This window comes from Heterodontus francisci, chromosome 30, assembly GCF_036365525.1.
Source record: "Heterodontus francisci isolate sHetFra1 chromosome 30, sHetFra1.hap1, whole genome shotgun sequence".
NCBI classification, from domain to species: domain Eukaryota; kingdom Metazoa; phylum Chordata; class Chondrichthyes; order Heterodontiformes; family Heterodontidae; genus Heterodontus; species Heterodontus francisci.
Window position 1 is genome coordinate 56,444,115 of NC_090400.1, and position 25,114 is coordinate 56,469,228.

General features: G+C 39.3%; 1 protein-coding gene across 16 annotated transcripts in view; it reads left to right on the top strand.

Annotated features, from left to right (window-relative positions):
* Positions 1-25,114, top strand: part of brip1 (BRCA1 interacting helicase 1) — a 643,193-nt gene that overhangs the window by 237,590 nt on the left and 380,489 nt on the right. For 12 of the 16 annotated variants that reach the window (XR_010968792.1, XR_010968793.1, XR_010968791.1 and 9 more), the window contains exons 19-21: positions 1,886-2,200; positions 4,604-5,590; positions 12,590-13,798. Coding sequence is in view for 10 of the 16 variants with exons in the window: in XM_068010724.1 (XP_067866825.1) it covers positions 1,886-2,200; positions 4,604-5,590; positions 12,590-13,798 (2,511 nt within the window). In the remaining 6 variants the exon portion in view is untranslated. Of the gene's footprint in view, positions 1-1,885; positions 2,201-4,603; positions 5,591-12,589; positions 13,799-16,326; positions 16,452-19,425; positions 20,744-25,114 lie in introns of those variants that run through there. The other 4 variants (XM_068010729.1, XM_068010731.1, XM_068010732.1 and 1 more) reach the window with 4 other exon arrangements.

Here is a 25,114-nt window from a genome sequence, read left to right on the forward strand (position 1 = left end):
CTACCAGATTGTCGTAAAAACCTATCTGCTTCACTAATGTCCTTCAGGGGAGGCAATCTGCCGTCCTTACCCGGGTTAATCTACATGTGACTCCAGGCCCACAGCAATGTGGTTGACTCTTAACTGGCCTCCCAAAAAGGCCTAGCAAGCCACTCAGTTGTAGGTGGCTCACCACCACCTGCTCAAGGGAAATTAGGGGTGGGCAATAAATGCTAGCCTTGCCAGCAACGCTCATATCCTAAGAATGAATTTTTTTTTTAAACCCCTGATTTTTATCACTCCATCATTGGTGGCTGTGCCTCCAGTTGCCTCGGCCGAAGCTCTGGAATTCCCCTCTATATCTCTCTACCTCACTTTCCTCCTTGAAGACACTTCTTAAAATCTACCTCTTTGACCGGCTTTTGGTCATTTGACCTAATATCTCCTTATGTGGCTCGGTTTCAATGTTTGTTTTATAATGCTCCTGTGAAGCCCGTTGGGGCTTTTTTTTTTACATTAAAGACGCTATATAAATATAAGTTGTTGATCAAGCTCAGTAATGGAGTAAAATATTCATTTTACCATGTATCTACCCAGTTGTGGAATTCTGCATGGGTTCAACATTAATGACCTTTAGCAAGGCCTTGGTTAAATAAGTCCATTTCTCAATTTTGAATTTTTTTAAAAACTCCTTTTTGAGAATATTGTAACGTTCAGGATGGGCCGAAAGCAGACAAAGTAGTATTCCTTGACACTTTGTTTCAACAATCTGCTACTTTTCACGTCTTTTTATTGCTAAGTTTGGCAAACACAGGGATGACGATAGATCTCAAGCACTGGTGCATAAATCAGGTTCAGAGATCATAACAACTACCCCAAAAGGCCAACTTATGCACATATGATAATTTGACACAACCAAAACTCTGTCGTTTTCACTGCGCACATAGTTGAAAATACATTTATTGGAGCCACTCCAATGGCAGACAGCATTTCACTGAGTATTACAAGTTGCAGTTTCAACTGCCGAACCAGCCAAGTCATTTATATGAAAACATCCATTGGAGTAATAGTTGTTTTAGAGTGCGTTATAATCTCTACATAACCTATCCATACTTGGATAATCTCTGTTAAATGAAAATGCCGAGCAAGGACAAGGTGACTTTACATATGGAATTGTGACAAAACCGCATCAGCTGAGAGAAAATAACTTGGAAAATAGAAGAAAAACACTTTGTAAATGATTTCATATATTTTAACAATTTTAAACAATTCATTTGAATACAAATATAGAAAATACAAAAATCATTTTTTTTAGAACTGTAGCAATGGCTATGAGGCAGCAATCAAAATGATAAATTGTTAACTGTCCTGTTTCTAAATGAGTAAACATAGAAAGTTGTGAAGGTTTAAAAAAAAAAGTTTCTAAAATTTGGGTTTTAATGGCTTGAGTTAAAATGCCCAAATGGTTGGTTAAGCATTTTATAGTTTTGGTGCTGCAGTAGTTGCAGAAGTGGTGGGATTTGAAATGAAGTCGGTAAAGAACAGTTTTGAAAATAAATACAGTTGCTTTAATAAACCTGTAAATTATATGTCGCAAATTAATATGGAGAATACTGGCTGGACAAGCAACTTTTTTTATTCAAATCTTGTTAGGCTTTTGGAAATAAATTTCAATAACATGCTTATATTGAAAGGAAAGAAAAACCCTTGTAATGGTTGTATGCTTTCTTGTGTTGAAAATTGGATTGTTTTTCACAAACTTCTGTTGACCCTTCACTTTTTTGATGCATGTTAAGAATGATGTCACATAAAATCTATAAATCATATTTTAGGATGCTTGTCACTGTTTTCGATGCTATGTTCTCATTTTTAATTTTTATTGTTACAATTTTTTGTTTAAATATAGGTCTGTCAAAGTGGATCCGTCAACAGGTCCAACACCACCCAAACTTCAACTGTGCATTGGATTCATTGTGTATGTTTTCCAATGCTTACCAGAAGGGTGGTGTTCATATACCCAAGATCCTCAATACAGTACCTGCACATGTTGAGAACAATGATTGTCCGTTACAGATTGTCAACACAAAAGGCTTGTTGGAAAACGGTATTCCGAAGTGCACCCAGCCTATTGCTATCGTCACAAACCAGAAGACTAGTCCTAGTCCCAGTCCTACCCCTCCCTTCTGTGATACCAGTAAAATGAGCACAACAGGAATATCTGGTTAGTATTCATAAAGTGCAATTCATTATAACAGTTAACTTAATGGTTTAGTATGACCTATAAGAAGAAAATATAAAGATTTTTTAATGAAAACAGACAATGCTGGAAATACTCAGCAAGTCTGGCAGCATCGGTGGATATAGAAACAGAGTTGACATTTCAGGTCGATGACCCCATCATATTTCCAGTATCTTGCTTTTGTATTATATTTCAATTGATTTTTTTACTTTATAAACTGCTTTCCCCCACCAACTCCCCTGTTCCCACCCACCCCCCCCCCCCCCCCCCCACCCCTCCCCACAACCAGCCTTATGGCTAGCACTGCAGGCCAAGGTGAGATATTATAGGTTGTAGGTATTTTCATGCCCAGTGACACCCTTGCTCTCCGATCAGTTAACAGTAAAAGCCTGCCAGCCGACAGGACCCTGACAACATGTGTTGGGTTCGGGTCGGGTCGCACTTCCGGGACCGACATTTGGGCTCGGGCCGGATCGGCCACACTCTGTCACCACCTCAGGTAAGTGACTCTAATTTAATTTACTTTTTGGACTTTGAAGGTGGTTTTGTTAGTTATTTTAAGCTTGTGCAGGTAAGGAACAAGGTGAAAAACGGAAGGTAGGTTAACTGATGGTTGGATCGAGTGAGGAAAAAATGGAAGGACTCAGGCCAGGCTGGGCTCGGATGGGGTTCTGTCGGGCTCAGATCGGGTCTCATTTGCAGACCCGAGCAGACCTTTAGTTAACAGAGGTTATGATTCTTAGGGAAGGGTTGGTTCTGTTCCATTTCTTCTCCCCACCCCTCAGATGTGGAACACTTGGCCACTTGCTAAGTGTTTCGCATATGATCTGGCTCACTGTTTCAAATTTGAATAGTGTTTGAAATTATCAAACGTTTAGTATAGAAGAAAGCTATTCATTCCAGCTTGCCTGTTCCAGTGCCCCAGTTTATCCAGTGGACCTATCCATTCTAATGCCATTTCCTGCTTTTCCACTTTCCACTTTTTTTCTTCACATGTATATTTAATTTCTTGTTCAGTTTCTGTATTGACTAGGTTTCAATACTTATGGTAATACATTACATATTTTAATACCAAAATAAAAGCAAAATACTGCAGATGCTGGAAATCTGAAATAAAAACTAAAAGTGTAGTTCTGATGAAAGGTCACTGACCTGAAACGTTAACTCTGCTTCTCTCTCCACAGATGCTGCCAGACCGGCTGAGTATTTCCAGCACTTTTTGTTTATATTCCATATTTTAATACCTTTTGTAGGGAGAAAATCTCTCTAACATCCTCCTTTATGCTTTCTGTAGTAATCTGGAGTTTATATCCTCATCTCCCTTTATTACCAACTGGTGGAAATAATTTCACCATCTACTGTTGTGTTGTAGGGTTTATATTAGTAGCATTGTAGGGTCAGACTCTGGTAAAGGTTAACTAACAACTCTTATTTACAGTTATATACACCGTCAGCAAGTCACCTAAGCTAGCATCCTTCGTACTGCTATACCTTCTTCTCAAGCCTATCTCATGTGACTGTTACATCATCGTAAAGCCTAGCTACCGACCGGACCCAACTACGTGTGTTGGGTTCGGATCCGGTCCGTTCTATATTCAGTATCCAACATTCGGGCCCGGTTCGGGTTGGCTGTGGTCGGTTTTTGTTTTGTATTTTCTTTTTAATCTACATTTTGAAGCAATTTTATTTTTCTGTATTAATGACATGTTTGATATCTTCGGGTCGGTGTTTGATATTTTCGGGTCGGTTCAGGCATTAAAAAAAATTGAAGAACTTGGGCCCGGGTCGTGTTCGGTTGGCTGTGGTCAGGTCGGGTCCTAGTCGGGTTTTAATTTTATACCTGAGCCAGGCTTTACATCATCACTCGTACAGTGGGAGGGGTCTCTCTCACTGTCTTCGCTATTAACCCTTTACATCCTTATGCTACATCTACCTTTTTAAACGTTGTCATTAATTTTGAACAGTTTAGTTATTCTTAACCTTTGATCCCTCAAATATGCTCAAAATCTCTCCATAACTTTTATCCTCTCATCCCCGGTATCATCCTAATTCTTTTATCGTATCTCTAAAATATCCTTTCTCTAGTGTGGTGCTCAAAATCTCTCCGATTACTTTACAGCAATGGCTCTATTTGAGAGTTCAGTACTGCACTGGTGATTAGTAGGCTTCTATGAACTTGCTTAACATGATCCTTTACATCAATCATGATCTGCGTGCATGATTTATGCTCAAGTGCTGAAAATAAGAAATTTAATCATGCTTTTATTTCATTTTTTGAGTAGATTTTGTATACTTGTGCAAAGTGAATGTTGACCTAAGTTGTTAGGGTAAAATTGTACTGTACTGACATTTCGTGACTTTTGATGATCATTTCTTGGCTTACAGATAACGAGGAAGCGAATTCCACAACTATAATTACCAAGACTCCGCTCTTCAGAAATGCCAGTATCAAAGAGAAAAATTTTAAAAATGGTGACTCAAAAAATGCATCAGGATCTATCATGCAGTACTTCAAAAAAAGGCCCCTGACTTCAACACCTATACAAACACCACCAGCACAGTCACATTATCCAACTATTCAGCTGACGCAAGATAGTCATTGTAAGAACACGCTGTGTAACTCTATTGGACAGGGACAACAGAAAACAGAAATAACTTCACTTCAGTTTGAGACCATGTTACAGAAAGATACTTCTACGTCAATAAACATCAGAGAGGATGTATTACCTAATGCAGTAAAATGTGAGTTACAGGAAAATAAGGAAACCCAAACTGCTTATGACAGTGCAGAAAATTCTTTTAACAGCTCCATGGTTGTATCACCCTCCTCTGTTGTGGGGTTGTTAAGCGAGGATGAGGCAGAAGTGATGGGAATAGTATCCTTGCTTGGCACTGATATGCAGCAGCCTGCAGAGGAAGATGAAGATATTACGGAGGATGAGGCATTGTTTTTCACTCCTGAGCTTTTTGACGAGGATCCAGAGGAAGAACGTTTAGAAACAGCAAGGGGAGATAGTTCACCAGATGCTGTCAAAGCTGATGATATCTATGATTGTGCTGCTGTGCCTGAGAATAAAGGAACTGAATACATGGAAATGGTTCAGAGTATAAATAGAGGACCCAGCTACTTTGATGAGCTGACAAAATCTAATGAAAATAATATGATGCACTCAGTTTTTGAATGGAAGGAAGATAATCTCACCAATCTGTGTTCCAACTTGGAAATGAAAGACGAAAGTGTGCCTAAATTAGCTATACTGATAGATGATAAGACGGATGCCAGTGTAAGACATCAGCACGTTGACGACCTGGCAATAACTGACAAAATAGCAAAGAGCAAAAATCATAGGCTGTCCAGGTCTAGAAATAAAGGTACAGGCTTAACTGACAATGTTTGTACGCAGCAGCTAAGTTTCCCTGCAGACAATAACTAATATGAAATAAATATCCTATCGTCAGATCACTGATCTGAAACGTTAACTCTGCTTCTCTCTCCACAGATGCTGCCAGTATTTCCACAATTTCTTGTTTTTATTTCAGATTTCCAGCATCTGCAGTATTTGGCTTTTATCTATCCTATCATGTTGACTCATTCTGATTTAAGAATGTGTTTATAAATCTAGCCAAGCTATTTAATTTTATCTCTTATTCTGTAGCTTTTTTAATTTTTTGTTTAAGACAAGGAGTGTTCATGTTGGGGAATAGAACATCCTCTTGCTTTAGGCACCCTGTGCCCCATTAAGTCAGATGTAGTATGGAGGGATACCTCCACTCAGTCCCAGCAATATGCTTCAGTCCCAACCTCTGAAGTTTATTTCATACTGCACCAGCATTTTAAATGTTCCATTTCCTAAATAATATGGATCTCACTGTACGAAAGAACTAATTAATCCCAAATTCGGTGTGATTTTGTGACATGGTCCAATGCCAGCTATGAACTGAGATTTCCCGTACACATTTCAAATGTCACCTGCGAAGTCACCAGACGAAAGTATTAGGTAATGATGCTAGTAAATCCAGACCACCGCAAGAACAATAGATTTATGTGCCTTTTTAAATGAAAATTAATCATAGTATTACATTGGGTTCTGTTATACTTTTATTACTATGTGTTAGTTCACTCAGTAAGTCAGCATCCCGATATGCTAAAGACATCTGGTGGCAGTTATACAATATTATGTAGTTGTGCAAAGCACATTTATTGAAAGATTTTGTTAATAAGTTTTTTTATCCATGGGCTAGAGATCCAGGAATTTGATCTTAAAATAGCTATGGACTAAAACAGGGAACTAATGATTCATTCATTCATAAATAAGACTAAATGTAAAAACAAAAGCAGCTAACCAATGTCTTTAACACTACAACAAATGGAAATAGCTTAGCGCAATGATGATGTTTGTTCTTAAACTATCATACCAAACCATCTTCTAGCACAACATTATTGCCAGTGAACATTGGGTAGATTTAGGGATATCAAGTATAGCATTGGTTAGGCAGTAATTGTGTAATTATGTTTTTCAACAGTTTTTAAGTTAACTTTTATTGCTGCCATTTTTTGCAATGACATATGGCACTTCTGTGAGGAAATTCTTTGGTAGAACTGCTGTGACAGCAGTCTTTGACAATAATCCATTGCTGATCTAGCTGCAATTCTTGAGTGCTTTGTGTTGGAATAAACTATTTCTGTGATTGCTACTTCATAAATAGTTTGTTTTTTAAATAATGAAATGTGGTGATTGGAAAGCAAAAATCATAGTGGGTCCAGCATCACATACCCTGCTTCTTTTGGTACCACTTAAAGGCAGAGGGGTAGAAATTCGTCTTGGGCAGTGGTGCAAAATGGATGATATCGGATCGTCCGTCTGCCCATTATGCATAGCGGCTGACATTCAGTTCCATTATCTGAAAAGTTTTTTTTTTTATCCCACAGAGTACTGCCTGTTTCTCATAGATTATTTTGCAAAACTATACAATCAACTGTGTTAGGTATAATTTCTCTTTATTGTGTTGAATTTTTTTTTGTTCCCAATAATGAACATATCTCTGACAACATTCAACCTGAAATTTAGGTCTCTAGGGTACCACATTGTGATTCAAATAATGAGAGTGAAAAAAGGGAGAAGAACATTCCTATAGAGCATCCTTCTCCTTTGTGACTGTTACTTCAAAAGTAAGGAGTGTAGTTTGGCAATCTGGAAAAGCTGCTTTTCACAATCAAGTAACTGGCACGTTTGTATCAGAAGCTGTAAATGTAATTCTGTTTGTAAAAGAAAAATGATTAAGTTGGTTATTAAAGAAAATGTGTTAAACTTGTCAATTTCAACTACACATACGAACTATATCATGTGTTTTTAAAATGTTTATTGATTTAAGGTATTGGTTACTATAATAAATATAAAAACAGCTAAAAAAAATTTTCAGGAGCCATTTCTTGTGATGAAATTTCATATCTGGAATTCATTGTCTAAATGGCCTATGTATTATAATTTTGGCTTCGGATATCATGAAATATGTTCAAATGTAATCTCTAGATGTAGAATCGTATAGTTAGTGTAATGTGAAAAAAATCTCATTGGAGTTGTTGCGCTTCATTTTACAAGCCATTTGGCAGTGTGACAGTTCTCAGTTGACTTCACTGATTTTTGCTGCATAAACCCGAGAACACTTTATGCATCAAATCTGTCATGAGTAAGAAGGTTGAGGCCTCCTTTTTAAAATATTTTTTCCCCTTGGTCATTCTTGGTTTTCTCACACCATACACAAATCCCACCGAGGAAGTGACTTTTCCCCAAACCTCTCCCAATTTTGTTCTGAAACCAACCAAGAAGCATGGGAGAGGAGCCCGCAAGTGACTGTGACTTCAACTTATCCTTGCTCTCTTTGTTGGAACATCTGTCCTCTGCTTGGAGCCTCACCATGGTGGCATAGCTGAAATAATGGATTTACTGGGAGTCAAGGAGCTGAGCTTAAGGCCTATAACTCCATGCTGCAATACATTGAGGCTCCAATTGCCTGTTATCCCATTGGCTGCTATCGAAAGTTTCGGCACTCATGAAAAATTGCTAATTATAAATGTTACGATTGGTTATTTATACTGATACAAATCTGTCTGGTTCTACATTCTGTTAGGATACTGTTTTCCATTGTTGTGTTCTTCACATCTTTTCTGCAAATAGATAGGACTGCACTTGAATGAGATCTCACTGGAGCTGCTCTTTCAGACTGTTCAAAATGAAAACACTAATCTTACAACAACCCAAGTGCTCTATTTTTCACGAAGGTGGGGGAGTGGAGAGGAACAAAGGGTGGAATTTTCCCCAAAATAGCCCAAAAAATTACCTAATCAGCCATTTTCAAGAAGCATTGTAGGTAATCAACTGGATAGTGAAGCCACTTTGGGTAACACACTTGTGCTGAGGGTTGTTCTGTTACACAAAGTCACCTCACCCCTACTAAAATTTTGACCATTCGCACTTTGAAGAAAAAATGGGAATAAGCTGTAGGCACTTGACTTTTAGACAAACAAGTGCTTTGAATTTACAACCCTACATTGCAAACATTGACCAGGAGAACTCTGATTTACGCTCCATGCATTTCAGAGTCTTCAATTTAGGATAGAACTCCTGCCATTTAAGAATTTTCTTGAATTTTTCCTACGCCATGACCAAGAGAATCGTTAGCTAAGTACCATAGTGCCCTGACAAAATAGTTAAAATTGGGCCTGTACCTAAGTTGTCACTATGAAGACAGGTGCTATATAATCACTCATCTTGCCTGTTGTGTTGAAGTTCTTAGCCTCTGAATGCAGTCGCCCTACAGCAGCACAAATGACGTTTAGAATTTAGAGCTTTATTTCTTCCCTTTTATCAAGATGAAAATTAAAACCCTGTCATCGTATTTTTGAATCACTAACAAAATGGCAGGAATGCATGGTTTCGAAATATGCACTTGCTAAGGATGCAAGAATTAAAGATTTATGCATTTTACTGAACTTATTTTTTTAAAAGTATCGCAATGATCCTTTAATATTCTCAAGCGGTTAACAAACCACTTCTTAAAGCTTACTAATGTGAATATTTATTCAAAATTGTTCAGTATCAAATCCCACTTTAACATGAGAGCCTGTAAGTCAGTGTTACAGACATGTGAAAGAGACAGTAGATTATATATTAAAAAAATAACTACAGGCTATAACCAGTTAACAATTTTATTAGATAAATTGATGTTTGTCATAGGGCTTAAATTAATCTGAAATTGGATAAGGTGCTGGTCAGTTGTTTATGCAAGGTGGAGGGTGCTTATCACTGTTATAAATAGTCAGGATGCTTGTAGCTGTTGTAAATGGTCAATGTAATAGTACAGAACCTGCCTCTGAAACATTCCAATGAATCCTCTGCCTCCAATGAAATGGGCAGGAAGACAAATACTTAAGTGTTGAAAGAGTCGATATATAAAATATATATACTTTTATGTAGTTTATTTTATTCAGAAGTGTGACCACTCTCACTATATAAAGTATCATGTTCCATTTCTTTGCATAACTGTTTTCCCTAGATATATACTCTTGTTACAATGTCAGTAGAGACAGTTAACTTTAAAACAAGAGATATGAACTCCCCAGACCAATTAAAGAATTACAGCACAAGATTTCATGTTTTAAGACTTTTACTATAACTAAACATTAACGACACAGTAATCAGTTGGTAGCTAACACACTAAATTACAGAGATAGGTATTCCCCATTAACTTATTAACACACTTGAAAACACTGCACTACATTTATACGTTGTACCATGTTCTTGTCAAAAAGGTATCCTTGCAGTTAAAAGTCCCAAACTCCTCCAAGTTGCAATGGGTTGGATCTCCCAGTGTCCTTGTCAAAGTTAATTCGTCCTCTTTGCTCATTTCCTCTGAGCACATTTGACTGAATTTACATTCATAAGGCAATCTTTGGTGACCCTGTTGGACTTTTCTCATCTGCAAATCTTGAACCTTTGAACCAGGTTCAAATCTTAGCAGCCTTTTGCTGTATCAGAGTTCTGCGAGCAGCTGCTTTTCCAGAAAACAGCTCTCTGTCTCTCTCTCTCTCGGCTGTGCAGCTCTGAGTTCTTCCTTTCGACCTCCACACCTGTGAAAGCCTGTTGCACTTATCCAGATCAAAGGTAAATAGTTGTTTGCCTTTTACAATTCTGAGTCCATAAGTCTGGCCATACCAAAACCACCTGGCCTTTCCTTTGTTTTAAGGTGTTAAAAATTGCAAGTCGAATTTGCATTTTAGCGTCTTGGCTTACCATCTGAGAGTCTGCAGAGCAAACCCATTGTCCTTTAGGTGTTACGAGCTTGCACCCTGCTTTCAAAGGGGGTCTTTGAACTGCGTTCCTTGTTCCCATGGTAACCAAGTCCCCTGACCTATCTCTGGGCAGAATTGGAATGAGGTCGTATGTCTCCTCCGAATGTCCATTAAAGATCACCGTTTTTAAAACATAAGCATGCTACAAAGTCCTGTGTTCATAACACTCTCTGGAAAAGTAAATATAATTGTAGGCAAAGAATGGCTTTTGTCCTCAGATTAGCTGTTGGCTAGACTTTTTCCTGGGAATGGATAACATGTTAACTCATAAATTATATTCACAGTTCACCAGGACAAAGTCAAATATTCGTGACAATTTCATTAATTTTCTTCAAATACATTTAAAAAAAATCTTTTAGCACCCAGATGGTTCACTGGAGTAGGTCAGTATGCCTCCCAGTTTAACAAATTATTCTGGTAACTTTGTACCCAGTTTATCCTGAAGAAGTTTCAGGCAGAATCCTCTTACCTTTCCTCACTGATTCTGATTCCACTGTCATTTGCCAAGAATTGCTAAGCATGTTATACTTCACATTGATTAAGCTCACTAATTAAATGTATGAAGGAATAAAGTATTCACTTTTCCATTTGACTGTAGAACTGAGAAAAGTTTCATAAGTTCTTTATTAAATACCTTAAGGCCATGTTAAGCAAAAATTGTGTTTTTATTCACGTTCCTAATATGAGTACATTTTTTAAAATGAGGAATATTCAGAGTCCAGTAGATAAATTATCAATAAATGCTTTCTGCCTATATGGCACTGTTTACTTATGTCTAATGTTTTCGTAAAATTAACAATCAGAACAAAATATGGCCCTTTTGTGTATAGGAGATCCTGACTATGAAATGTATTTTACCATTTCAACATTTCCTGGTGCACAAACTGGGACAATAATGCATTGTTGTGCCTTGCATCTTTGGGATTTCAAAATATTTCTTGTTAGAAAAACTAGTATTTGCTTGGCACAAGACCACAACATTTTTATTCAAAATTTCTGTTTTATTGCATGTATCTGTTTTCAGTGATCCTTTTGTGAGTAGGAAATGGCAAGTGCCACAAATAATGTATGCTGTTTTTCTTAAAGAAAATTAAGAAAGATCAAATTAGGTAAATAAAATCACCTTCAATATGTCCCACACATCAATGGAGACAAAAAAGAATGTGATAGAAAGTATCCTTTATTCAGTTGACAAACTGTCTTCTAATATCATTTATTCTGATATTTCTACATGACAAGGTTCTGATTTGTATATAATGGGGGGAGGAATCTGGAGGAATTAAATTTCATCTAAAAAAAAATACATTAGGTTTGGAAGAAAATTTATGTTCTATCCTCCTTGATCAAGTGAAATTTAAATTTATTTCACTAGATTGAGCTACAGATCCGTTAAAGCTATCAACACTGAAGAACCAGACAGCATAGAAGGATGCTATTTGGCCCATTGTAAGAGCTATCCATTTAATGCCACTCCCCAACTCTTTCCCCATAGCCTTGAAAAATATTTTTACTTTTCAAGTGTATATTTTGAAAGTTACTATTGAGTCTGTTTTCACTACCCTTTCAGACAGTGCATTTCAGGTCATCATAACTTGCTGCTTTAGAAAATTCTCTTAAAATAGCACCAAATGCCAAGCTTGTTGCAAATTGAAATAAATTAAAATGTTTCTTTAAAAGCTCATATTAACAATTTAATACTGTCTAACATTTTGAAGCCTGTAATGTGTGTGCAATTTACTGGGTTGCAGTGCTTTGTAGAAAACTATATTGTCCATGAGCAAGTCCACTCCAGCTTTCCCATAGTTCTTGGTTGGTAGATTCAGTGTTTTTTTGTGTGGATTTTAATGAGCTTAAATTGCTATTGGTGTCAATACATTGTCCTCTTTATTTGGCCTGTGACCAGATATTAAATTGAAAAATTTTCAAATTTGATATCCATTGCACTTAAAATGACAGTAGTCAAGAAATTCATTGTTTAAAATCTCATTTATTTTCCATCTTGTTTAAATTTCTTTTCCCAGGTAGTAATAATTCCTCAGCTTTTTCTGGTGGGAAAAGCCAAACCACTTTTCCTAATGAGGTTTCTGTGGCTTTATCAAAGCCCTCTGTGCAGGAGAGACAAAGCGACTTTTCAGATCACAACAGTATGCATCTAAGAAATGGAAAAATGGTTGCAAACCAGAATAGTGTTAAACAACCAATACCAAGTGCACTAACTAAGCAAGAAGATAATACAGAAGCATCCCAGCCCAGCCAAAAAGACAATGGTCCTGTTAAATGGATCCATCTGCACAAAGAAAGCAAAATAAATGCATGTGAATGGAGCCATCTGGCGAAGGGGAAGACTATGAAACCCCTCCATAGGAACATTTTCCAAACAGCAAAAGAGAACTCGTTTGTGGAGGAGTTAATGGAAAGATCCACTTTGAGTGGATCAAGCATGCAAATTAATAACGTGAAGAAAAATCCAATAAAGAGTAAATCCATTTTATCTGGTACACCTGGTTTCAAGAGACAGAGGAAAACTAGAAGAGAAAAAACAGAAAATATACCTTCAAATAAAACAGACTATAGATTAAGAAGTATGTATGTGAATATACTCTCCAAAAGACTTGTGCAAAACAGAACGCAGATAGAAAAACTAAATCATAGGAATAATGAGATATGCAGCCTGGTAACCCAGACTGATGGAGCATATGATGCCCCCCATAATAAAAAATCCAGCAAAGTACTTTTTCCCAAGGAATATAGAAATAAGGTTACAAAATCTTGTGATTCTAAAACAATCACCAGATTTCATATAAAAAAAAGACGAGGAAGAAAATGTTTCAGTGCCCAGCTCTCTGCTACCTCCTCACAGTTTGTGAAAGCACATAATGGGAAGTCAGAAACTGTCAGAGCGAAAGCATCCATTTTTCAGTTTGAGATATTAATACCAGAACAGTATTCTTCCCCATTGGAGATTGCCCAATGCAATGAGGATAAGCTACAATTTAAGGCTGAAATTGATTTTTTCAAAGATAACAATAAGACAGCTGTCCAGGGCAACAAACATTCAGAACCAGTAGACAGACTGCTTCAACTAGAAGAGGATACAAAAATAAATGAAATTAATCCAGCTTTCAATATAGGTAGTGATGCCCTGATTTTAAAGAAAAGATCGGGAAGTAATTCATCAGCTGCAAAAAACATAATCTCTGCCACAAAAATGAAAAAGGCCAGCTCTCAAGGTGAGAAATTTAACTCCATTTGTAATGTTTTTCTATATTGTATATCACCAAGCTATTTAAAATACAATATCAGAGGGAATTAAATTTAGAAAATGTTTACCCTAAAATGGTCAACTTGTTTTCTAGTAAACTGAAATAAATTAAGTTATAGGTAACAGCAGCATAGTTCTAAAAGATATAACTAATAGTTTAAATTGCCAAACTATTGTCTCCAAACTCTGTTCTCTCTAAATATAAATGGAGAGACAGGGGTGTAGTAGTGATGTCACTGGTCTAATAATATAGAGGCCCAGGCTAATTCTCTGGGGACATGGGTTCAAATCCCACCATGTCAGATGGTGGAATTTAAATTCAATTAATACATTAACTTAATTTTAAAAGTCTGGAATTGAAAGTTAGCTTCATGGCACCATTACTGAAACCGTCATCGATTGTCATAAAAACCCATCTGGTTCACTAATGTCCTTTAGAGAAGGAAATCTGCTATTTTTACCCAGTCTGGCTTATATGTGACTCCAGACCCACAGCAATGTGGTTGACTCTTAACTGCCCTCTGAAATGGCCTAGCAAGCCATTCAGTTGTCAAGGGTAGTTAGGGGCGGGCAACAAATGCTGGCTTTGCCAGCGACATCCACATCCAATGAAAGAAAAAAAAGTTGCAAAACATATCATATGTTTAGTTATAAAGGGCATAGGCCCTGAGCAAATGAAGCGTGTTTGGTGAGAGCTTGAAAAGTACATACAATATAAATGGAGTCCTTAAGAATTATGGAACTAATGCCAGATTATATTTGTATGAACTAGTATTCAAGCAATTTTGAAAAATTAATAAGGTATGCCAAAAGTCTGTAGGCTGGCAATTTTTTTATTTTAGTTCAAAAAAGGGAAAGAGGATAGCATTGAGGTGACCATAAACTAGATAGCCTCACATCAGTGGTAGAAAAAGTGAGATATGTTAGAATAAGGGATAACAAACAATTAGAAAGGTATGAGTTAATCAAATGTTGTATACACGAATTTGAAAAGGCAGTTCATCCTTGACTAATTGAATTTTTCAAGGAAATTGCAAAATGTGTAATCCAGGGGATCCTGTGGAGGTGACTTTATCTTTTATTCGTTCATGGAATGTGGGGGGTCACTGTCAAGGCCAGCATTTATCGCCTATTCCTCATTGCCCTTGAGAAGGTGGTGGTGAGCTACCTTCTTGAACCGCTGCAGTTGTGTGGTGTAGGTACACCCAAAGTGCTGATAGGTAGTGAGTTCCAGGATTTTGACCCAGTGATAATGAAGGAGCGGTGATATATTTCCAAGTCAGGATGGACATGACTCGAAGGGGAGCTTGCAGGTGGTAGTGTTCCCATGCACCTCCTGCCCATGTCCTTCTAAGGTGGTTCTAGATGGTATTAAAGGTAAAGTGGTAGCATGAATACAAGGACATCTAAAGAATAGAAAGTAGGAATAGATAGATATTTTTTGGATTGACAAGCTATCTCTGGTAGTGTGCCTCAAGGGTGTCTGTGTTGGGACCGTTCTTGTTTTTCATTTTCTCTCTTTCTCTGTCTCAGAATTGGGACTTTTACTAATTAAAGGTGCCACATAAATGTAAAATGTATAAACCAGGGGATCCTGTGGATGTGTGCAAGTTGTTTATGTATAGCAATAAATAAGAAGATTTGGGCATAGGTATAAGGGGAATAATATAAAAAATGTTGATATCATTGGGACATAGTTGGAAGGCTTCAGGAGGCAATGGACAGGCAAGGAGTGTGCTATGTAGTTAACCATAGTAAAAGTGAAATAGTAAGCATTGGAAGAGGGGGGGAAAAAAGCAGAGAATGGAAATAAGCCCTAAATGGTAAAATTCTTAAAGGAGTGGAAACATGCAGAGAGAACTTAAAAAGTGTAAACTTCCACACAATGGTAGAAGTCTCTGAGTATGAAGATTCTGGGTTCAGGTGGATAGAAAAGATCTTATGACAATATTCAAAGAAAAGAAGTAGAATTTTTTCAGTGTCCTGGTCAATATTTATCTCCAATCAACATCGCTAAAACAGATTATCTAGTCATTTATCTCACTGCTGCTTGCGGAACCTTGTGCACAAATTGACTGCCACGTTTCCCTACATTAAAACAGTGACTACACATTAAAAGTACATCATTACTATGAATCATTTTGGCATAAGGATGTGAAAGGTATTACATAAGTACAGTTTATCTTTTCATTCAAAGAGTTCTTAAAATATTGAACACATTGCTCTGGAGTTTTTCACAAGTAGCTATGTTAATCACTGTTTTAGATGCATTAATTTGTTGAGAGATGGACACAAATGGGCACATATCAATTGATCCTTTTGATTATTCGAAGAACACAGTCTATAAATGTAATAAAGATTTATTGTGGTTAATTTTTTCTTTTCCGGTGCAAGTTGCTTTTTCAGAACTAATTGCCTCTCGAAAAGGTTAATTGCGATTTAGTTAGTGTAATTAAGTGTTATAGAAGGAAGCAGTCTAACATTGTTCCAATGTAGGCCAGAACAGAAGCAAGACCTTGATGTCAAGTGAAGTGAGGAATTTGAAGCCAGATTTGAGAGAAAAACTACATCCAGGTCTTATCCACATCTTTACCAGAGCTCATACACCACCTTCTGGAAAGGTAAACCAGAAGAGCACTGACTCCACGGGGTTGACTTCGCCATAAAAAATGAACTAACCGACCGCCTCAGCGAGCCCGCTTGTGGATGAAACGATCATCTCATAACCCTCCGGCTCACCCTAACCCAGAAACAGCACACCACAGTCTTCAGCGCGTATGCCTCAAAACTAGAAGCAACAGATGAGGCGCAGTGGTTAGCACTGCAGCCTCGCAGCTCCAGGGACCTGGGTTCAATTCTGGGTACTGCCTGTGGGGAGTTTGCAAGTTCTCCCTGTGACCGTGTGGGTTTTCACCGGGTGCTCCGGTTTCCTCCCACAGCCAAAGACTTGCAGGTTGATAGGTAAATTGGCCTTTGTAAATTGCCCCCAGTGTAGGTAGGTGGTAGGGAATATGGGATTACTGTAGGATTAGTATAAATGGGGAGTTGTTGGTCAGCACAGACTTGGTGGGCCTAAGGGCCTGTTTCAGTGCTGTATCTCTAAATAAATAAATAAGAGGAATTCTACTCCAGCCTTGATCACTTGCTGTCCCGTGTTCCCAAGGAAGACAAGCTGATCCTCCTTGGACACTTCAATGCCAGAGTTAGGAGGGACACAAACCTTTGAAAAGGTGTGATTGGCAAGTAACATGTTGGAAGGGTTAACATCAACGGAGTCCTTCTTCTGATGAAATGCCTTGAACATGGCCTGATCATAACAAGCACCCTATTTCATCAGAGAACATGAGAACTAGGAGCAGGAGTAGGCAATTCAGCTCCTCGAGCCTGCTCTGCCATTCAATGCGATCATGGCTGATCTCATCTCAGCCTCAACTCCACTTTCCTGCCCGTTCTCCATAACCCTTCAACCCATTACTAATTAAAAATCTGTCTATCTCCTCAAATTTACTCAATGTCCCAGCATCCACCGCACTCTGGGGTAGTGAATTCCACAGACTCATGACCCTTTGAGAGAAGTAATTTCTCCTCAGCTCTGTTAAATCCTGTACCCCTTATCCTAAAACTATGACCCCCTCGTTCTAGATTGTCCCACCAGTGGAAACATCCTCTCTATGTCTACTTTGTCAACCTCCTTAACCATCTTATATACCTCAATTAGATCTTCTCTGATTCTTCTAAACTCGAGAGCAAAGGCCTAAACTGCTCAATCTCTCTTCATAAGACAAACCCCTCATCTCTGGAATCAATCTCGTGAACCTCCTCTGAACTGCCTCCAATGCAACTACATCCCTCCTCAAGGAAGGGGCCCAAAATTGTACGCAATACTTTAGATGCAATCTCACTAATGCCTTGTACAATTGCAGCAACACTTCCCTACTTTTATACTCTATTTCTTTAGCAATAAATGCCAAAATTCCATTTGCCTTCCTTATTACTTGCTGCACCTGCATGCTAGTTTTCTGCGATTCGTGCACGAGGACACCCAGATCCCTCTGCACCGAGGCACTCTGAAGTTTCTCACCATTTAAATAATAATTTGCCTTTCTATTCTTCCTACCAAAATAGATAACCTCACACTTATCCACGTTAAACTGCATCTGCCAAATTTTGGCCCATTAGCTAACCTATCCATATCCATTTGTAAATTTCTTATTTCTTTATTGCAACTTACTATCCCACCTATTTTAGTGTCATCTGCAAATTTGGTTGTAGTACCTTCTATCCCTGCATCCAAGTCATTAATATAGATTGTAAATAGTTGGGACCCGAGGACCGAACCCTGTGGCACCCCACTAGTTACATCTTGCCAACCAGAAAAGGATCCATTTATCCCGACTCTCTCTCTTCTGTTGGTTAGCCAATTCACCATCCAAACTAATAAATTGCCCCTAACCCAATGTGATCTCACCTTGTGTATTAACCTTTTGTGCGGCACCTTATCAAATGCCTTCTGGAAGTCCAGATATACTACATCTACAGGATCCCCATTATCCACTTGTTACATCTTCGAAGAACTCTAGCAAATTAGTCAAACACGATTTACCCTTCATAAGACCATGCTGACTCTGGATTGCGTTTTGACTTTCTAAATGTCCTGTTATTACTTACTTAATAATGGATTCTAACAATTTCCCAACGACAGACGTTAAACTAACTGGTCTATAGTTTCCTACTTTCTGCCTGCCTCCCTTTTTGAATAAGGGCGTTATATTAGCAGTTTTCCAATCCACTGGAACCTTTCCCACATCCAGGAAATTTTGGAATATTATAACCAATGGATCCACTATCTCTGCTGCCACTTCCTTTAAGACCCTTGATGTGGGCCATCAGGCCCTGGGGACTTGTCTGCCTTCAATCCCAATAGTTTGCTCAGTACTTTTTCTCTCGTGATTACGATTGTTCTAAGTTCCTCCCTTTCTATAACCTCTGCATTACCTGTTACTATTGGGATGGTACTAGTGCCTCCACCATGAAAATTGAGGCAAAATACTGATTTAGTGTGTCTGCCATTTCTGTGTTCCCCACTATTAACTCCCCAGTCACATCTTCCAATGTACCACCATTCACTTTAGTTACTCTCTTCCCTTTTTTATACTTATAGAAGCTTTTGCTATCCGTTTTTATATTTTGCGCTAGTTTTCTTAATTTACCTTTGCTCTTTTTATTACATTTTTAGTAACCCTTTGTTGACCTTTAAAAGTTTCCCAATCTTCCAGTCTGAACACTGGCCTTTGCAATATGGTTTGCCATAGTTTTTGTCTTTGTTATCCTTAACTTCCTTGCTTAGCCATGAATGTTTTTCCTTCTCTGCAATATATTTTAGTTGGGAGGAATTGAATATCTCCTTAAACATCTGCTACTGCTCATCAACTGTCCTACCTTTTAGTCTTCCTGCCCAGTCCACTAGGGCCAAATCTGTCCTCATGCCTATGTAATTACTTTTGTTTAACTCCAGAACGCTAGTGTAGGACTCCAGTTTTTCGCCCTCAAACTTAATTTGAAATTCTAGCATGCTATGATCATTCTTCCCTACAGGATCCTTAACTATGAGAGACAAATTCAAGACCTCCTAGCAGCACCCTAGGTCCAGGCATTGGCATTTACCTGACGATATCATCGTCCGAGTGAAGGACCACAAGGATGTTCGCATCTCCCATGCCATGATGGGAGCCGATGACTGCTAGACCAACCATTGCCTAATCCGAGTTACTATCTCCAAAAACCCAGTCCAAAAACAGGAGCAACAGCAGAAGCATTGCCGCAGGAAAATCAATGTCGATGGTGTCAATGACCCTGCGAAGAAGGACCTACTCGGGCAGCATCTTACAAGCAACTTGGCGACACTCAATGAACAGGAACCACAGAATGTCCATTACACCTGATCTGCCCTCAAAGCTACCATAATCCGCACGTGCGAAGATGCTCTTGGTTTCTCGACCGGGAAACATCAAGACTGGTTTGACGAGAACAACCAAGAGATCCAGGAGCTACTAAATGCAAGCACAAGGCGTTCCTGAGCTGGAAGCATCACCAAAATTCAAGAGATTAAAAGCAGGTATACAAACAATTGAAGACCGAGGTTCAACAAACAATCCGTGACCTAAAGAACAGCTGGTGGGCTGAAAGAGTGCAGGAAGTACAGCAGCTCGCTGACAGCCACGACATGCCTGGATTCTTCAGCGCCGTCAAGACCCTTTACGGCCCAAGTATAATTAAATTTCAAGTTAATTGGATCACTGACTGAGTTTATTGCTTTTATGCTTTTCTACTGAAGCATTTTCAGAACCTATAAAGCTCAGTAATGAAAATCGGCTTGATAGAGAAATATAATTTTTACTATTTTTTATGGACTTGATGCTGACCTTGTCAAATGAATGTTATTGTAAAAGGAAGACAAATTATAATTGTTTTTTCCATTATGAATGAGTTAATTTAGTAATATATTTTAGTTTGCTTGCCTCTGCAATAACTCCTGTTCATAAAACATCAAAACTTGATACAATTTTGATGAATAATTATATAACTGAAATCCTTTTCTCAGTTCTTACTGCAGACTTTCTCTTCTACATTTTTGAGCAAGCATAAGTTCAGTTCATCATCAAAAAGTCAATGTAGATTTAAATTACCCCAGTGTCTGGGAGTAGAGACAAAAAATAATCCATTTTGTGGTTTGTAATTGTGATATTTTCTGGTGCCTTGCACCATGGGTCTTGGCCCTACACCCATGTTTTTAATAAATAAACTAGAAAATGGCAATTTCAACTTTTATTACAATATATAATAAGGTAAATAAGGGTGAAGCCCTTTTATCCCATCTTAACATGTAGCATTTTAATCTATCTTCTTTTGGGCCTCCTTATCTCGAGAGACAATGGATACGCGCCTGGAGGTGGTCAGTGGTTTGTGAAGCAGCGCCTGGAGTGGCTATAAAGGCCAATTCTGGAGTGACAGGCTCTTCCACAGGTGCTGCAGAGAAATTTGTTTGTTGGGGCTGTTGCACAGTTGGCTCTCCCCTTGCGCCTCTGTCTTTTTTCCTGCCAACTACTAAGTCTCTTCGACTCGCCACAATTTAGCCCTGTCTTTATGGCTGCCCGCCAGCTCTGGCGAATGCTGGCAACTGACTCCCACGACTTGTGATCAATGTCACACGATTTCATGTCGCGTTTGCAGACGTCTTTATAACGGAGACATGGACGGCCGGTGGGTCTGATACCAGTGGCGAGCTCGCTGTACAATGTGTCTTTGGGGATCCTGCCATCTTCCATGCGGCTCACATGGCCAAGCCATCTCAAGCGCCGCTGACTCAGTAGTGTGTATAAGCTGGGGGTGTTGGCCGCTTCAAGGACTTCTGTGTTGGAGATATAGTCCTGCCACCTGATGCCAAGTATTCTCCGAAGGCAGCGAAGATGGAATGAATTGAGACGTCGCTCTTGGCTGGCATACGTTGTCCAGGCCTCGCTGCCGTAGAGCAAGGTACTGAGGACACAGGCCTGATACACTCGGACTTTTGTGTTCCGTGTCAGTGCGCCATTTTCCCACACTCTCTTGGCCAGTCTGAACATAGCAGTGGAAGCCTTACCCATGCGCTTGTTGATTTCTGCATCTAGAGACAGGTTACTGGTGATAGTTGAGCCTAGGTAGGTGAACTCTTGAACCACTTCCAGAATCTAGTGACCAGTAAAATATATCAGAAAAGATTGAGTTTATAATGAGTTAGTCTTGGAATCTACAAACCATTTTTCTTTTTACCCTGAACATGTACAACAATACCTGCTTACTTTGTAGGTTTGATATATGCACACCTTGTGTGTGAGTTTCCCTTTACTGACTCAATTCCTGGTAGTCAGTCTACTGTATGCACTATTGCATCAGTAATTGAAAGCAAAATTAAATTACTAAAATATGTGATACATATCAAATGTTTCTTTTTTCATTATGGATATCATGCCTCACTGCACCCAAATGATAACTTATATAGTACCTTTGATGTAGAAAAAGATCTCAAGGGGCTTCACGGAGGTATAATCAGAAAATGGCAAAAAAGATAATATTAGGAGAGGTGAGCAATAGCTTGGTCAAAGCGGCTGTTTTTGATGACAGTTAAGGGAGAGACTGAGGGGTTCAAAAAGACAGTTCCGCAACGTGGGCTTGGATGGCCGAAGGTACAGGTGCAAATGGTGAGGTAAGGTGGGAGGATGCTACTCGAGGTCGGAGTTGGAACAATAGAGTTCTGGTAACTTGTAAGGCTGTAAACGTTTATAGAGCTGGGACAGGGCAAGGGTGTAAAGGGATTTAAATCGAAGGATAAGAATTTAAAATTTGAGCTATTGGGGTGCCAAATTGGGTCAGTGTTAGAAGTGAAGTGTGAATGGAAACCGATGTTGGATAGAATGCAAGCAGCAGCACTTTGGATGAGTTGCTGTATGAGGGTGGAGGATGGGAGGCAAGTCAAACGAGCATTGGAATAGTCCAGTCTAGAGGTGACCAAGGCATGGTTGAGAGTTTCAGTAGCAGATGGTTGAAGCACAAGCGGAGGTCGGAGATGTTACAGATCGAAATGTGGTCTTTCTGATGGAGAGGATTTGGGATCAGAAGCTCAGTTCAGGATAAACATGGACTTTGAGATTGAGAACAGTCTGGTTTAACCTGAGATGGTGGCAAGGATACAGAATTTGTGGCAGGGGCCAAAGATGATAACTTTAGTCTTTCCAACGTTTAACTTAAGGAAATTCTTCTTCTTCTTTGGCCTCACTGTCTCGGGAGACAATAGGTAAGCGCCTGCAGGTGGTCAGTGGTTTGTGGAGCAGCGCCTGGAGTGGCTATAAAGGCCAATACTGGAGTGACAGACTCTTCCACAGGTGTTGCAGATAAAATTAGTTGTCAGGGCTGTTTCGCAGTTGGCTCTCCCCTTGCGCTTCTGTCTTTTTTCCTGCCAACTGCTAAGTCTCTTCGACTCGCCACATTTTAGCCCCGCCTTTATGTCTGCCCGCCAGCTCTGGCGATCGCTGGCAACTGACTCCCACGACTTGTGATCAATGTCACAGGACTTCATGTCGCGTTTGCAGACGTCTTTAAAGCGGAGACCTGGACGGCCGGTGGGTCTGATACCAGTGACGAGCTCACTGTACAATGTGTCCTTGGGGATCCTGCCATCTTCCATGCGGCTCACGTGGCCAATTGCAGCTAATCTAAGTTTGGATGTGAGGCAAGCAATATGAAAACACAAAAGCAATGGAGGGGCCAAAAGTGATGGTGGAGAGGTAATCGGCATACATGTAGAAGTTGATTCCATGGGGGGGGAGTTTATACTTAGCTGACCTGCAGGGAGCAAGTTGTGGGGAACCTGCAGTTTAGGATTCTCCCACAGGATATGGAGTTTTAATTTCACAGGGTGTCAGTGACTTGACAGCTGAGCCTCCAGTCAGGTGGGGAGCCTGTCGGTGAAGGTTACAGCAGCTTATAACTCTGCACTGGGAGGAGGAGGGCATTCGATCAGGGATTGTGAGAGGAGGGGCTGTCAATTGGAGGGGCTTTGTTTGGAAGGTCAATTGGAGGGTCTTCAATCGTGGGGTGGGGGTATTGATTGTGTGAGCTGCCGATCCTGTTAGAGGGAGGGATTGAGGCATCGTGATTGGGGAGATCGGAGGCTGTTGCGGGGGCAGGGGGAATTGGAAATCTTTTGATAAAAGGGTATCATCCGGGAACTGGTGGTGGTTGGAGGCCTCTTGCTGGGATCGGAGGCCTCGTGGTGTATGTTATTGGGTGCGAGTGTCCAGTCGCAAAGGCTGCTCAGGTAGGCACCATTTTTTATTCATTCTTGGGATGTGAGCGTCACAGGCTAGGTCAGCATTTATCGTTCATCCCCAATTACCCTTGAGAAGGTGATGAGCCACTTTCATGAACTGCTGCAGTCCATTTGGTGTAGGTAGAAGTTAAAGATTTTATCAGATCAAAGGAAGGGGCTTATAAAGTTGCCAAAAAGTAGTAAGCCTGAGGATTGGGAACATTTTAGAATTCAGCAAAGGACCAAAAAACTGATAAAGAAAGGGAAAACAGAATATGAAAGTAAACTAGCAAGAAATTTAAAAATGGACTGTAAAAGCTTCTATAGGTATATAAAAAGGAAAAGTTTAGTGAAGACAAATGTGGGCCCATTACAGGCAGAGACAGGAGAATTTATAATGGGGAATAAGGAAATGGCAGAGAAACTAAACAAATACTTTGTGTCTGTCTTCAGGGAGGAAGATACAAAAAATCTGCCAGAAATACTAGAGAACCTAGCTAGAAATGGGAGCTGAAAGAAATTAGTAATCGTTAAAAAGTAGTACTGGAGAAATTGATGGGACTGAAAGTTAGTAAATCAGCTGGACCTGATGATCTATATCCCAGAGTGTTGAAAGAGGTGCCTGTCGAGATAGTGGATGCATTGATCATCTTCCAAAATGCTATAGATTCTGGAACGGTTCCTGCAGATTGGAAGGTAGCAAATGTAATCCCACTATTTAAGAAAGAAGGGAGAGAGAAAACGGACAACTACAGACCTGTTAGCCTGATATCAGTAGTAGGGAAAATGCTAAAATCTATTATAAAGGATGTGATAATGAACATAGAAAATAATGGTAATATTGGGCAGAGTTAACATGGATCTATGATAGGGAAATCATGTTTAACAAACCTGTTGGAGTTTTTTTTGAGGATGTAACTAGCAGAATATATAAGAGGGAACCAGTGGATGTGGTGCATTTGGATTTTCAGAAAGCTTTCCATAAGGTTCCACACAAAAGGTTAGTAAATAAAGTTAGAGTACATGGGATTATGGGTAATATACTGGCATGGATTGAGAATTGGTTAACTGGTAGAAAACAGAGAGTAAGAATAAATGGGTCAATCTCAGGTTGGCAGGCTGTGACTAATGGGGTACCGCAAGGATCAGTGCTTGGGCCACAGCTATTCACAATCGATATCCATGATTTGGATGTGGGGACCAAATGTTATATTCCCAAGTTTGCTGATGACACAAAACTTGGTGGGAATGTGAATTGTGAGGAGGATGCAAAGAGGCTTCAAGGGGATTTGGACAGGCTAAGTGAGTGGTCAAGAACATGGCAGATGGCATATAATGTGGAAAAATGTGAAGTTGTCCACTTTGGTAGGAAAACAAAAATGCAGAGTATTTCTTAAATGGTGAGCAATTGGGAATTGTTGATGTCCAAAGGGACCTGGG